Below are 15,176 nucleotides of genomic sequence, written 5' to 3'. Positions count from 1 at the left end.
ATATTCACTCATGTAGTTATTTTCTTTGCAATTGTGATTGTAACCCCTCCTTGTATGAGAAAAACTATTTTTTGGTTGTCATTATTCTCTTTACATCTAGGTTCTTCCACAGACTTTAACCCAAGCCAGACTCTAATGAGGATACCACCCCATGAAGATGAGGCAGGGACTAGGGAGTGGCCAGTGGAGGGATGAGAGTGATAGAGCATGTCTTTATTTCAGCAGGACTCCAGGCGGGTTCTAGCACGATGCCCTTAGAGATGAGATGAGGACAGTTCTCTGGGGTTAACTTTGTAGTTGCTGAGCAACCTGGGACCCCAGCAAGTGCTGTTCAGCATGCTGGGGTCAGCAGGAGAGTACACTTGAAAGTCCACAGACCTTAGCCTGGTCTTACCCCACTGCTCAGGGATTCAGATGAATGTGTACCAGACACCATGTATGAAATACAGCGATGGTGACAGCTAACAGAATGAGGATTTTTATGTGTTCTCTACAGACTTCAAATATGGGTCTAAGGAATATAGAACTTTGTATTTATATGAAAGAGTTACTGGTATAAGGGAAGGATGCAAAAAGCCTCGACCCAATAGAATAAAGACCTGGGGATTTAGGTCCCAGCATCTCCACCACCACCTCCCTGGTGTGAGCTGCCACCCTTTCTCCCTGGGGTTATGGCAGAAGTCTACTCCTGGACTCCTGCTCTTGTCTCCCTTCAGTCTAGACTGGCCAGAGCAGCCAGAGTAATTCTGTTAAAACGTTTGTTAGATGTTTTCATGAACTCTCAGTGGTGGCCCCTCTCACCCAGACTAAACACCACAAGTCCTTACCAGCAGGGTAAGGTTGGGTAAAGGTGAGGTCAGATCGGACCTCCTGGTCTCACTGACCTCTCTACCTACCTGTCCTCCACTCCACCCTCCCCCCCCCCCAATCCCAGTGCTCTGGCTACATTGGCCTCCCTGCTGCCCCTCCCCCTTGCCTGACTTTTACACTTTAACTGCTTTCCTTCTCACGTCCATCCACAGGGCTTGCTGTCTCTCTCTTTCAGGGCTTTAACTGCTCAATGACTTTCTCAGTTGGACTTTCCCCATGACAGCATTTAAACCTTCTCTTCTTCTCTCTCCATAGCACTTGTTAGGCTATTACATATTTGACTGACTGACCATGCTCCTCTGACTTCCTTACCAGACTGTAAGCTCCACAAGGATGGGGAGTTTTGTCTGTCACCTTCTGTACTGTTATCCCAGCGTCTCCAGCGGTGCCTGGCAGAGTGGAAGCAGGTGCTCAATAAATATTTGTCACAAGTATGTTTAAAGTATAAATTAATAAATATGAGATACCAGTCAGCTGATAGGAAAGCTAATGTGATTTTGGGCCTCATTAAGGGTCCATGTATGTATGTAAAGAGATGTAAGGAATTGGCTCACATGATTATGGAGGCTAGCAAGTCCCCAGTTCTGCAGAGTCTATCCCAGTTTGAATTCGAAGGCCAGCAGGCTACTGTAGAACCAGGAAGAGCCGATATCCCAGTTTGAAGGAGATGAGTTTGGTCAGGCAGGAGAATTTTCTCTTCCTCAGAGGGAAGAGTCAGTCCTTCAACTGTTTTGAGGCCCACACATGTTAGGAAGGGCAGTCTGTTTTACTTAGTCTACTGATTTAAATGTTAATCTCATCCACAGACACCCTCACGGAAATACTCAGAATAATGTTTGACCAACTATCTGGGCACCTTGTCGCCCAGTCAGGTTGACACAGAATTAACCATTACAGTGCATTTGCCAGATTGCACCCCAAACCCCAAGTCTTGTCCCAGGCACCACATTTCCGAGACTGTGCTGGTGAGGATCTGAGAACCACAGTATCTGGGGAGGAGTTGAGGGGGCTGGAAATAGTGCCCTGAAGAACCGAAGTCATGATCGGGGTCAAACGACATCTTCAAACATTTGAAGGCTTGTCTCATGGAGAAAAGAAGAAGGAATGCTTGGTCTGGAAGGCATAGCTCAGGCACGTGGGTGGAAGGCAAAGCTTACAGATAGAACAGAAATCTGTCTTGGGAGCTAGTGAGGTGTTCTTTGTGGCAGGGTTAGCTCAGAGGCCAGCTCTGACCAGGAGTCAGAAGTCTCCTGTTCTGGTCTTGCTCCAGTGCTGATTCTCTGACCTTGGGTAGGCCAGTAGCTTCTCTGAGGTTTCTTCCTCTCTACTGTGGAAATCACAGTAGCCTCGCTCGCAGGTCGTCCCGAGGATCAGATGGAAATAACATTACCTCCTAAATCTCGGTGGGGGTTGGGGGAGGCCTTTGTCCGCGTCCAGCTTTTTCAGAGCCAGGAGAACGGGTGGTTAGGAGGAGTGCTGACTAACCCCTTGCCACAGCAGAAAATTTCCACTGACCTGCAGTCAGGGACACTTCACTGCCTCTGGCAAGCTTTGCTTTCTGCATATTGGAATGTGCCTGAGGAGTGGCAGTTCACTCCTTTTCCAGATTCCTCAGCCGTGAGTGTATGAACCTGGTTGCCGCTGGTCTGGGAGAACACAGACTTGAGCGGGGTTGATGGTACTTGGAGGGATCAGCCAGGCGTTGCCCCTTCTTGGAGAACCAGCCATGCCATAGGATTGCTTTTCTGTGACCTGAGGATACATTTCCAAGTTGCTCCCTATTTCTTCTCTCATTTACACAGTATAGCCCACCTTCCACGCTGAAGAAACGCACTCTCTGTAAAACGCTTAAAACTCAAGTGCTTTATTTCATAGCTGTCACATGAATGAGGGCAAAGGGAGTGGAGCATCGAGGGATGCTTGCCTAAACATTCAGAACTGTGCTGGCAGAGGGACGATGGCCTTTGCACTGTTGTGGGTTTTTTTGGTGACGGGCTTGATAAAAATGACTTTTTAGCACAAGTGCTTCTCGGTGAAAAGATTTTACTACAGTGCTTAAGTCAGAAATATCAGATAAACACTGAAGTTCAGTGTTGGTGAGTAACTAAGCCTCGGAGGATTTGGACACAGGTTGGCATGGTTATTGTTTGGCAGGTAAACGGTTCAGGAACTTTTTCTTAGGCAGGCATTGTCAAAACAAGGTTGAAGCTAAACCGTCCCCACTGGTTTTACTTATATAGAACTCGCATCGGGACATTTGGCAAGTGTCATTACCACACCTCGTAGCACTTCGTGGTGCCTGATACATAGTAGGTGTGCAGGACGTGGCAACTATTGTTCGAGGTCATGGCTTATGTCCAGCATAGTAATGATTAGTTCTGGGCTTCCTGGGCCAACACAAACCAGGAAGATTCCCTTATTCTTTATTAAGTACTCGACGGTCCAACTTCTAGCATTTGGAGGGCTGTCAATTTGGGGATCTAATCTGGGAATCCAGTAGATATTTGAATGTTACTAATATGTGGTCAGTTCAAAGTGTAGACCAGGATTTCTCAGTCACAGTACTATTGACATTTTGGATATTTTTTTTTTTCTAAAGATTTTATTTATTTATTTGAGAGAGAGAGAGAGAGAGAGAGAGAGAGAGCATGAGAGAGAGGGGAGGGTCAGAGGGAGAAGCAGACTCCCTGCTGAGCAGGAAGCCCGATATGAGACTCGATCCTGGGACTCCAGGATCATGACCTGAGCTGAAGGCAGTTGCTTAACCAACTGAGCCACCCAGGTGCCCCAACATTTTGGATAATTCTTGATTGTAGGGGCTGCTCTGTGCATTGTAGGATGTTTAGCAGCATCCCTGGGCTCTAATCACTAGATAGCTCCTCCCTCCCAATTGTGACAATTAAAAAATGTTTCCAGACATTGCCAGAAGTCCCCAGGGTGACAAAATCACCCCAGTTGAGAACCACTGGTATAGAGAAAGCTGCAAGGTACCCACACTGTCCCTGACCTATAATAATGCTTTTCACACTATGGATTACTCAGTACCAACTAATGCAGGGCTTCTCGACCATGGCTGACCTTGGGAATCCCTCAGGGAGCCTTAAAATATTCCGATGGCTGGGTCCCATCCCAAAGATTCTAATTGGTCTGGGGTGTGGCCTGGACCTTAGGATATTTTAGAAGCTCTTAAGTGCTTCTACTTTTCAGCCAAAAGTGAGACCACAGCATTAGTAGTCATGGAATCAATTTGGTGAAGAACTTCTTTGCTAGCATTTAAAACAATACAGTAGTGCCCCCTTACCTGCAATTTTGCTTTCCATGTTTTTTTTTTTTTTTTATTGGTGGTCAGCTGCAGCCTAGAGACAGATGATCCACCTTCTGACAAATTTTCAGGAGGTCAGTGGTAGCCTAACACTGCGTCACAATGCCTGTGTCATTAATCTCACTTCATCTCCTCACGTAGGCATTTTTTTTTAAAGATTTATTTATTTATTTTAGAGAGAGAGAGAGAGAGAGAGAGAGAGAGAGAGCGCGTACAAGCAGGGGGAGGGGCCGAGGGAGAGAGAGAGAGAATCTCAAGCAGCATCCCGATAAGTGTGGAGCCTAACGTGGGGCTCGATCTCATGACCCTGAAATCGTGACCTGAGCCGAAATCAAGAGTCAGACACAACCAACTGAGCCACTCAGGAGCTCCTCCTCACGCAAGCATTTCATCATCTGACATCATCACAGGGTGAATATAGTATAATAAGATATTTTGAAGGAGACCGCATTCACATAACTTTTATTTATAACATGTTTTAATTGCTCTATTTTATCACTAATTATTAATCTCTTATTGTGTGTCATTTATAAATTAAACGTTATTATAGTTGTGTATGTATAGGGAAAAAATGGTATACATAGGGTTCAGTACTACCTGTGGTTTCAGGCACCCACTGGGTGTCTTGGAAGGTATGCCCCACAGATAAGGGAAGACTACTGTATATACATATAATTGAATGGAAAATATTAAGGCCAGCACAATAGTTAGGATTAGTACTATTTTGTATGTACGTTAAGCTTGAAAACACTGCTGTAAGCGATAGAACCATAAGCAAAATCTGTGTTCTCAACCTGCTTTTTGTCTGGTTATTTATAACCCCTTCAGACACTATTTTGCTTTTTGTTAGTGGTAAATTGTTAATGTGAAATTTAATACATTTATAGTTGTGTGACTTAGGAATTTATGAACCTTTTTGCTGACAATTTGAGGTTTCACCCTGATATTCATAAAATCAGTTATTTTTGCAAAAGCTAGCCAATTAAGATGACATGCATATTTTCACCAACTAAATTTGATTACAGTGCAGCAACAAGATGATAATTTTCCTCCTTTGTATGCGTTAATTATATATACCATGATGTGCTGGGTCAGCAATTGTCTAAATACATCGAGCAGGAATGTGGCACTTGCATAAATCATCCTGAAAGTTTTATGAGGATCAGTCTAACAGCCTCTTGACTTCATTATCTGTGGGTATTTGAGGGTCTTACAAAATAAACGGTAACATACATGCATCTTTCTTCTAGGAAGCAGTGTAATGTGGTAGAAGACTGGCAGTCTCCAGTCATTCTTTTTATCTCCGTGTCCAGGAGAACATAAACCAAAGGGGGATTCTTGCGGTGTCTCCGTGGTGGTGACTGTCGGTAGATGCTATGGTCCTGGGAGACCTAGAAGTCAAGTTTACTTGCTACTGGGACTTTGGCTTGCTTGTCCGGGATCTTGAAGCCCACTACAAGCCCATGACAATACTCACCAAGACTTTCTGCTCGACTTGAAATGCATTACCTGAAATTACTTCAATTTAGATATCAGAAAAAAACAGCAATGATAATTCGCAACGCACTCTGCAGTCTCTCATCACAGAGTTCTTTGAAAATTCTTACGTACATCCTGCATCATTGATAGTTTTGTTGTTTTCTGGGAGAAGTAGCCCTGGGACTGTTTCTTGAATCAGCTGCTGAAATAAGATGATCTGCCTGTATAACAGAGCGAAGAGGTTGGACTGACAAATACCCATTGGTTGATAAGTGCCTTCTGTAATTAAGATTCAGCTCCCAGTGACTGCACCACATTAAATATGTATGTTCCTCTATTCTATTCTGTTTCCTCTAGGTGTCTCAGGGTTCCACGGTCCAATTTTCATCAGGAAACTTCTCCTTGTCAGCAGAAACAGAAGAAAGGAGCTTCCCCCATGGAAACGAACATCTGTTAAATTGGGCTCGAAAGGAGTACGGAGCAGTCACTTCATTCACTGAACTCAAGATAGCAAGAAACATTTATATTAAAGTGGGAGAAGGTAAATTTTATGTGGTTTCAATTAATGACTGATTTATGACATCAGTTGTTTTCTTTTCAGAGAGCAGGTGGTTAGGGCAAAGAATCATAGAATTACAGAATGTTGGAGCTGGCAGGGACCCAGGAGATCATTGGGCCTGCTCCCCTCATGCTCGCTCCTTCCCTTTTTCCTTCGGAGGAAATAGGCCTGGTAACAGCCAAGCAGGAAATGGGGAGTAGCATGGTTGACCGAGGAGGAGGTTGTGGTGTAGGGTTTAGAAGACACGCATGCACAGAAGTCAGAGTAAGGGAAGGGTGAGAATCTGAGGTGGGGGAAAGGAGGTGATCGCTAATGGAAAGAAGGAAGAGTTGCCAGAATGAGTCAACAGTTAGGGCATCCCTTTCCCTATTAACCTGCAAACATTGGAAGCCAGTGTTAGTTTATGGTCTTGAAACATCAGTTAGATTTTGGACAATAGCAGAGGAAAAGTGTTTGAATATATTTTAATACCCATGACAAGGACAAAATTATTGGAGAACGGAACTGTGTGGCCTTGATCAGAGATGGCCCATTTTAATTTCCTTGCCTTGCAGAAGGATATATATATCTGATCACTCAGCTTGAAGGCCCATTTTTAAAAATAACTTCTTTCATCATTATTTTTAGTTGAGTATATTTGGAGCCCCCCTAAGTTACTAGAAATAACAACTCTTGTGAATGAGTTCTTGTCATAGTCAGGTGATTAGGTGAAAACTGCATTTCACATCGGCAGCGTCCATCTGCTTTCTGTTGAATTCTGCAGCACTTGGCACCTCTAACACAGGCAGCATGACAACACAGCATGGGCTGTTGAATGCTTGCTCTCGGCCCATTCTTATACCTGGGCTGTGTGACAGGTGCAGGAAAGACAGACCCTGATGCTAGAATGTGTGCTGTGTGCAGAGGCCACATCGGGTGCTTTTCCCATGGACCCCACTTAACCTCGCCGGCAGTCCTAGGGGGAAACCGTTATTTCCACCATTTTACAGAGGAGTTAGTGGTGGGTGAAGCTAGCGTGCTCAAATCCACATTATTAGCAAGGGGCGAAGCCAGAATTCAAACCCAGGTTTCCTGACTCTTGAGCCTAATGCTTGTTTTCTGATGCCGTATATTAAGTCTTAGCCAAGTAAGTGCAACCTAAAAATGCAAGCAGGCACCTGGATGGAAAGACTTGTTTTGCAGAGTAGAGAGAAGAGTTTTAGATGAGTGTTGGACTCAAAAAGTTGAAGTTTGTTACTGGACTCTGAGGGTGGTCAGGTAGCTTATAATAGAAGTCAAGTCCCATTGGAACAAAATGAAAAACCTTTTTAACAAAGATTCTAAGCCCTGCCAGTGGTCTGCATTTCTGAAGGAGAACTCTAGTAGCATAAAAGAATGCTGATTACTCACCCTTTGCCCCCCAGAATTTGTTAGAATAAGAAAATGTGTTACAGTAACACTTAGAATGTTGAGCTGTTCTCTTGACAGTGCATGAACTTCCATGTGCAGTCGTCGCCTGCCTTGAGAGTGAGGAGTTTAGTGACGTCCCCAGGGCCACACGCTGAGCCAGGGAAGAACTTAAAGGACCTGGTGTCCAGTCCAGTAAAAGCTGATGACTCCTTGATAACACCTTTGGAGCCCCTGAAACTTGATTCCAGCCACCAATTGGGTACGAGTCACTGGTAGCATGGAGAAGAGCCGTTGGGAGAAATGAGGGTCCTTGGTTAGGTTGGTGGACCACGAGGTGATGTCATCTATCACCATGGATCAGGCTCCACTGAGCAGGACTCATCAGCCAGCTTCCCAGAACGTGACTTGTCTCCACCTTGCTTGAGTCCAGGGATCCCAGGCCATGAGCCTCCTCTTGCTGTATCCCCAGTGGCTCTCAAATATGGTTCCCGCCCCAGCAGCATCCTCATCACCTGGGAACTTATTAGAAATGCCAATTCTTGGGCCCGTCCAAGACTAACTGGACTGAAAACTCTGGGGGTGGGGTCTAGCCACCTGTGTTTTAACAAGCATTCCTGGTGATTCAGATACGTGCTAACATTAGAGAACTGCTACTCTAACCTGCATACCTAGAGTGGAAGAATCAAGGAGTTTCAGTTCTTATCCCAACCAGTCTCGTTAACTGTGAGACTTCAAGCAACCCTCTGATTTGCCACCTGTGCCTCAGTTTCCACAGCAAGAAAATGAGGAGTTTGCATTACCCACCATGTTTCCTGAGTCTATCATTCTAGGTTGCAAAGTCATTTGTCAGTCCTTTCCTAAAATACAAGTAAGCATGTGACTTTTTTCCCCAAAAAACTTGCCAGGTTTCTACGCGGGGATTCCCCTTTGTGGTTTCCTTTCTACTTGGCAGTTGGTGTAAGTTTTGATGCCAGGCGTGCGGAAGGTCGTTTGGGGGAAAAAGAACTCATACGCACACATGTGTACACAACAGAGAGTGATCAGCTTATTCAACTTAGTGACAATGGCATCTGGGACCAACCCTTAATACCCGGCAACTTTTAAACATTTCCTAGTCACAACGTGGGTGAGTTTTTTGTTATTTGTCTCAAATCTCACATCATTGTGTGTCAATTCAGGAAACCTACACCATGTGCCTACTCTACACCAGATGCAAACCAGGCACACCTGTGAACTGGACGGATCTGCAGGCCAGCGTCCCGAGAGGGTTCTAGTACTTTGAGTTCCAGACTAGCTTTTCTGCGACCCGTACACGCCCCCTCTGATTCTTGATTCCGTTGCAGTCTTGCCACCCCGGTATCATTTTCCATCCTGTGATCTGGGGGAGGCATCTGCAGGCCTGCAGCTGCACAGTGTGCATTCCTCATCTGTTCATCTGGCAAAACCCTCAGCAGATGTGGGGAGGCGGGGGAGGCTGCTCCAGCCGCCGGAGTCAGTGGAGCCCCGGCCTCTTCTCTCTGAGGGTGTCTGTAGGGAAGAACGCAGGGTGAAGAGCCTGCATGCCGGGGCCTCGTGAGCTCCTCTGGTCCCCTCTGGTCTTGACCTGGTGGTGAGGGCGCCAGGGTGCCCAGAGCCAGGATGCCTCCATGTGCGCTGTAGACTTCGGCACGAGGGAGGTGATGCAGGCTTGGTGGGGGTTGGGAGCAGGGCAGCATCAACCCAATCTGGGGACCTCCTGGGCTGATCCCTCTCTCCTGAGTGACACTTGCACATGAATTTGAACCCCAGCATCCTGTCTGTTCAATGAAAGAGGCAGAAGGTTGTTTCATTAACGTGCCAGGGCTCTGATTAATTACCCCTTCTGAAAAAAAGTTTGCTACACCTAGAACTTCCTTGACACTGGTCCCAGCTGTTACACAGCCAGCATTTTCAAGTTATGTTTAAACATTTAAACCACTGGCTGGAAATCCCATCAAGCGCAGTGCTGTGTAAACGGCATGTGTAAACGGGAGTATCTTCAGACTCTCGGTACTTGTATCACTTTCCCTGGTGGAGGTGATGAGCAGCCCTCAGCACAATGAGATGATGTTTGTGAAAGCACCTTGTAAAATGTAAAGTATTACCAAAGTGTTAGTCATCTGCGTCAAGATTGTGAGAAAGAGTGAAAGTCTGCCCTCACTGTTTACCCCAAACTCCTTCCTTCAGTCTTTAGATCTGTAGTGTTGTGGTGAATAAATATGAGGGAATGACTAATTCTCACTAGCAGGCCAGAGAATTAATTAGGTGGTTGGTTCTCCTATTAATTGAAATAACAAATATCCAAGGAGGAGCATATCTGGGGAATAGGAATGAACAAATATCCAAGGAGGAGCCTGTCTGGGGAATAGGAAATAACAAATATCCAAGGAGGAGCCTATCTGGGGAATAGGAATGAACAAATATCCAAGGAGGAGCATATCTGGGGAATAGGAAATAACAAATATCCAAGGAGGAGCATGTCTGGGGAATAGGAATGAACACATATCCAAGGAGGAGCATGTCTGGGGAATAGGAAATAACAAATATCCAAGGAGGAGCATATCTGGGGAATAGGAAAGAACACATATCCAAGGAGGAGCATGTCTGGGGAATAGGAATGAACACATATCCAAGGAGGAGCATGTCTGGGGAATAGGAATGAACACATATCCAAGGAGGAGCATGTCTGGGGAATAGGAATGAACACATATCCAAGGAGGAGCATGTCTGGGGAATAGGAATGAACACATATCCAAGGAGGAGCATGTCTGGGGAATAGGATAGATCATGATTTCAGGAGCGCATATGCAGGCTGTGAACTACCTGTTGGATTTTATGTGCTTGGTAGACAGAAGACAACACAAGTCTGGAGCTCAGAAAAGAGAGTGATGATCAAGGGGCAGGTTGAAGCCCTGGGAGTGATGGAGATCATCTGGGAAGAACGTGAGATGAAACGGGGATTGAGGAAGGAACAGGGTTCTTAGCCTTGGTTTTGTATCAGAATCAACTATGGAGCTCTTCAAAAAGAAAGCTTCCTAGGCATCCCCCACCCCCACCCCAGGTCTTCCAAATCAGAATCTCTGGGGTGGGGTCCCGAATGGGTGAATTCTGGTGTGCACTGAAGATTGAGGATTGCTGGTGTTTAACGAATGGGCAGAGGAGGAGGAGCCAGGGAGAGGGACGAGAGATAGGTCAGAGGAAGTGGACGAAGACAAAGCAGTGTCACAGAGAACAGGAAAGGACAAGCTTTAGACCCAAAGAGGCCAATAGAGTTGGTCAGTAGGAGGTCACTGGTGACGATATGGGAGGCATTTCAGCGCCATGGCTGAGGAGTTCTAAGGCACTTCCTAAGGCTTGTGGTTCCCTGGGTCCTGAACCTGCTCAGTGTCACTGTCGCCTTCTTCCCTTCGATTCTGGTTACCACATAGCTCAGCCGTTTGACGGATTGTCCTGGGCTTCTTGACTTTCAGATCAAGTGTTCCCTCCCACGTGCAACATAGGGAAGAATTTTCTCTCGCTCAATTACCTTGCTGAGTACCTTCAGCCCAAAGCAGCAGAGGGTTGTGTGATATCCAGCCAGCCCCAGGATAAGGAAGTACACATCATTGAGTTAATTACCCCCAACTCTAACCCCTACAGGTAAGTGAGTGTGATTGTGATTGTGTGTGTGTGTGTGTGTGTGTGTGTTTTGAACTGAGAGGAGATGAAAGAGGTGCCTGGATGGTGCAGTCAATTAAGCGTCCAACTCTTGGTTTCTGCTCAGGTCATGGTCTCCCGGTCATGACATTGAGCCCCGTGTAGGGCTCCTGGCTCAGCGCAGAGTGTGCTTGAGAGTCTCTCCCTCTCCCCTTACCCCTCCCCCTGCTTGCTCTCTCTCTCTCAAATAAATAAGTAAATAAAATCTTAAAAAAGAGAGAGAGATGAAAATAAAGATCTTTACTGACTTGAGGCAGAGAGAGGTACAACCCTTCTTGTGTAGAAGGTTAGATGCTTTGGGTGAATTAACAGAAGTTTTGAAAAAGGGAGTGAAGGCACCAATGGTGTATTTTATTTTCTACATCTGTCTCTAGATCCCCTATATTCTAGATAAGTTTCTGAAGCCTCTTCTGAACTTCTGGACACTGATGTCTCCTTTGAGGTTATCCCTGATAAAAAATAATTACATGCCTTATTAACATAATTATAATTTTAATAACATTCTGTTTTTAATAAAATTCTGTTCCTAGTGTTCTAGTAGCATATTTGCACTCAGACTTTAAAGCTTTGTGTGTGTGTGTGTGTGTGTGTGTGTGTAGGTGTGACCCTTCATGGTGACACACCAGAGAGCCATTAGATACAACCTGCCTCTCGCTTGTGTTCTTTTTCTCCTTCTTCTACCCTCAGCTTCTTGCCCCAGGACTAAAAATTTAACTCTCCCCGTCAAGAATGATTAGGGAATTAAAAAAGAGAATAAAAGAGGAAAAGTGGCTCTTTCTCCCACTTTAGCCTGCATTCCTGTGGACTAGTGACTTAAAATGTAAATTTATACTGTAGAGGGATTTCAAAGTTAAAATTCTAATCAAATTTTGCTTTCAAAATGAATAAACTACACATCAGTTTGGGGAAGATTCCATTCGGTCCCACATGAAGAATTTTGTGGAAAATTTAAAAGAGAACAGGAATAGAAGCAATCTGGCAAATGTGCTTAGATATTAAGCCTTAGGCTTCATTTGAGTATATCATTCATCATATGCTTTACAAGTGTGTAAAACCAAATGGAAAGAAATACTTTCCTTTAAATTCAGAATGACAGAAATGTTATTGTTTGGTTAAAAAAAATCTCTTTTATACTGAATTCTTAGAAGTTTGGGTTGTGTTCATCAATTTTCCAGTAATCACTTGGTTGGCCATCTGTTTTCTTTATTTTAATAACTGTATATCCAGAAGTTTGGGAAAGTAAATACAGATATGATTCTGTAGCTAATGTTAATGGCTTAAGCAAACCTTATATAAGTCAAATTTTCTAGCCTTTCACTTATTTTATCTGAAGTGTCCTAGTTTGGTTTTTTTGTTTGTTTGTTTGTTTGTTTTGTTTTTATTACCAGGCCTCCCTCCTCCCTGCCACCTTCCTTACCAAACTGGCACTTAAATTTCTGGTTTTGAAGGATTTTGAGCATATAGGAAATTGGAAAGTTACACATTGAAGGTGTTGAAGGTTGAAAAGCAACAATTCTGCTTTAAAAGTAAACAACTCTGGTTGCCCAAGTCCATTTCAAACAGTGGATGCATTAAGTAACCATCTTTTTTTTTTTTTTCCTAAAGAAGGAGAAAAATTTTAGTGTCCAATTATCAGCAGGCATATTTGTCTATTGTTATGTAAAACCATTTTGTTTTGTGTGCACTAACAATCTGTTTTGCACATGTCATTTGCCTGGGATCAAGTCCAGCTTTTTAATCAACTGGCCAGACACTGGAAACATGAAGACTTGGAAGAGAGGAGAGAGTTGCAACTTTCTGGCATTTGGGTCCTAACTTTGCCTTTGTTTTCCATTCACAGTGCTTTCCAGGTGGACATAATAATTGACATAAGACCTTCTCAAAAGGACCTTGAGGTGGTCAAAAATCTCATCCTGATCTTGAAGTGCAAAAAGTCTGTCAACTGGGTGATCAAGTCTTTTGATGTTAAGGGAAACCTGAAAGTTGTTGTAAGTTGGTCGAGCATTTCTTTGTTTTGATGCATGGCAGCAATTTAAGCTGTGCTTATGTGTGTTATTTTTGTGAAGTTTCTGCTTCTCTGAGCTCTCTCTGTTGTTTTTCACTTTGTGAAATAGGCTGCTCCTTGGTTTCTCCTGATAAGGGCAGACAGTGTGGTGGTTAAAAGCGTGGCCTCTGGGGTCAAGATCGAGATGTGAGTCCAGACTCTGCCATTTAAAAACGGTGACCTTGGGCGAGTCCCTTAACCTCTCTGGACCCTGTTGCCTCATTTGTGAAATTCCTGACGTGTATGAGTGTAGTTTCCAGTCAGAGTAAGTGTAGAATAACTTGCATAATGGGGCCTTTCATGGCTGACAGTCCTGTAAGGGCCTCAGTGTCGTGGTACTGAATATCAGCTCTTACTTTGGGGTGAGGTATTTAGGGAAGGTGTGGAAAATTGGGCTGACCCCAGCTCATACTGTTGACTTTTCTTTTTGAGATAAGTACATGCTATTGGCGTGTCTTTTTGCTTCTTCTAACTTCTGAGAGAGAAACACTGATAAAAGAATCACAGTAACGGAGAGGTTAGTGAAATGATACAGGAAAAGTACCCCCAGCCTATTCCCTAAGGATTATTTTCATGAAGGAAATATACTTAAGAAGTTTAATTGGTTGGTGTGATAGGCAAACAGCAGCTAATCTCCTGAGAAGTCGAATGTTGAAATTCAGTAAAATAAATTTTTTTAAAGATTTATTTCTTTATTTGAGAGAGAGAGTGGGGGAAAGCTTAGAAGGAGAGGAGAGAGAATCTCAAGCAGACTCCGTATTAAGTGAGGAGCCTGACACGGGGCTCGATCCCACAACCCCGGCATCATGGCCTGAGCGGAAACCAAGAGTCGGACGCTTAACCAACTGCACCACCCAGGTGCCCCAAAATAAATCTTTTTCAAATATTTTTAGGAAGATAACTGTTTGACAGAATATTGCACAAATTACATTGAAAGTTAAAGGAAAACTCCCCCTCTTCATTTTCAGGAATATAACTATCTTAGCATCTCTTTTATAGATTTCAGTTTTTGTGCATTGTCTTTTTAAAAAATTGTGTCTGATTCCTTTTTCAGTACCTGCATTGTATCAGTTGGAGAGGATTTTATGTTTTCAGTATTTGGGGGGGAGGGATGCCTTTGGTTTGGGTGTTATTTATCCTTAAGTGTGATACAGCAGTGAACAAAGCCGCTGCTCCCCTAGGTACCATCATGCATGAGCACTCACCAGAGGCAGCAGGCAAAGCCACGAGCATACACATCTTAATTTTAAAGTAATCGTTTCTGGTTCCTGTGGGTTTTTTTTTTTTTTTTTAAACTTTGAGAGGATCCAAATAAACCATCGTGTGTAAGGGTGATCCATTAATTTGGTGTCGAGAACAAAGCCCAGCCGTGATTTTCTGAAGTCAGAGCTGTTTTGATTGCTTTCCCTGGCATGGCATGAGGGGTGTTGGTGACCCGGGGTGTCTACAGCATTTGCTGCCTGGCACACCAACCAAATGTTTTTAATTTTCAGAATAACAAAAACAGGAAAGGGAATCATGCTTTGAAAGGCAAAAACATACGGTACATTTTAATTCCCTGCTGGAGTTGTGTAAATGTTCTTTCGGCTCTGACCCTTCGGTGGCTCTCTCTGTACCTGAGCATGTGTTCCTGGAGTTCGCTGTGAATGCCTTCACTTTTCATATGAATAAGGAAGGCTAGAAATGAGATTGCTCATCCCAGTGCAAGATCTGTTTATATTCCCCTCTTTGGCTGTACTCCTGTTCCAGGCCAATTTTGGACAATGCATGACAACATTACTAAACAATTAGGTAATGTT

General features: G+C 44.1%; 1 protein-coding gene across 9 annotated transcripts in view; it reads left to right on the top strand.

Annotated features, from left to right (window-relative positions):
- Positions 1-15,176, top strand: part of TGFBR3 (transforming growth factor beta receptor 3) — a 200,504-nt gene that overhangs the window by 140,693 nt on the left and 44,635 nt on the right. For all 9 annotated transcript variants that reach the window (XM_027588651.2, XM_027589059.2, XM_027588972.2 and 6 more), the window contains 3 exons: positions 6,029-6,212; positions 11,108-11,276; positions 13,174-13,321. In XM_027588651.2, the coding sequence (XP_027444452.1) occupies positions 6,029-6,212; positions 11,108-11,276; positions 13,174-13,321 (501 nt within the window). The remainder of the gene's footprint in view (positions 1-6,028; positions 6,213-11,107; positions 11,277-13,173; positions 13,322-15,176) is intronic.

The sequence above is a fragment of the Zalophus californianus genome, chromosome 4 (genome assembly GCF_009762305.2).
Source record: "Zalophus californianus isolate mZalCal1 chromosome 4, mZalCal1.pri.v2, whole genome shotgun sequence".
NCBI classification, from domain to species: Eukaryota; Metazoa; Chordata; class Mammalia; order Carnivora; family Otariidae; genus Zalophus; species Zalophus californianus.
This window is presented reverse-complemented; position numbering and strand designations above follow the sequence as displayed.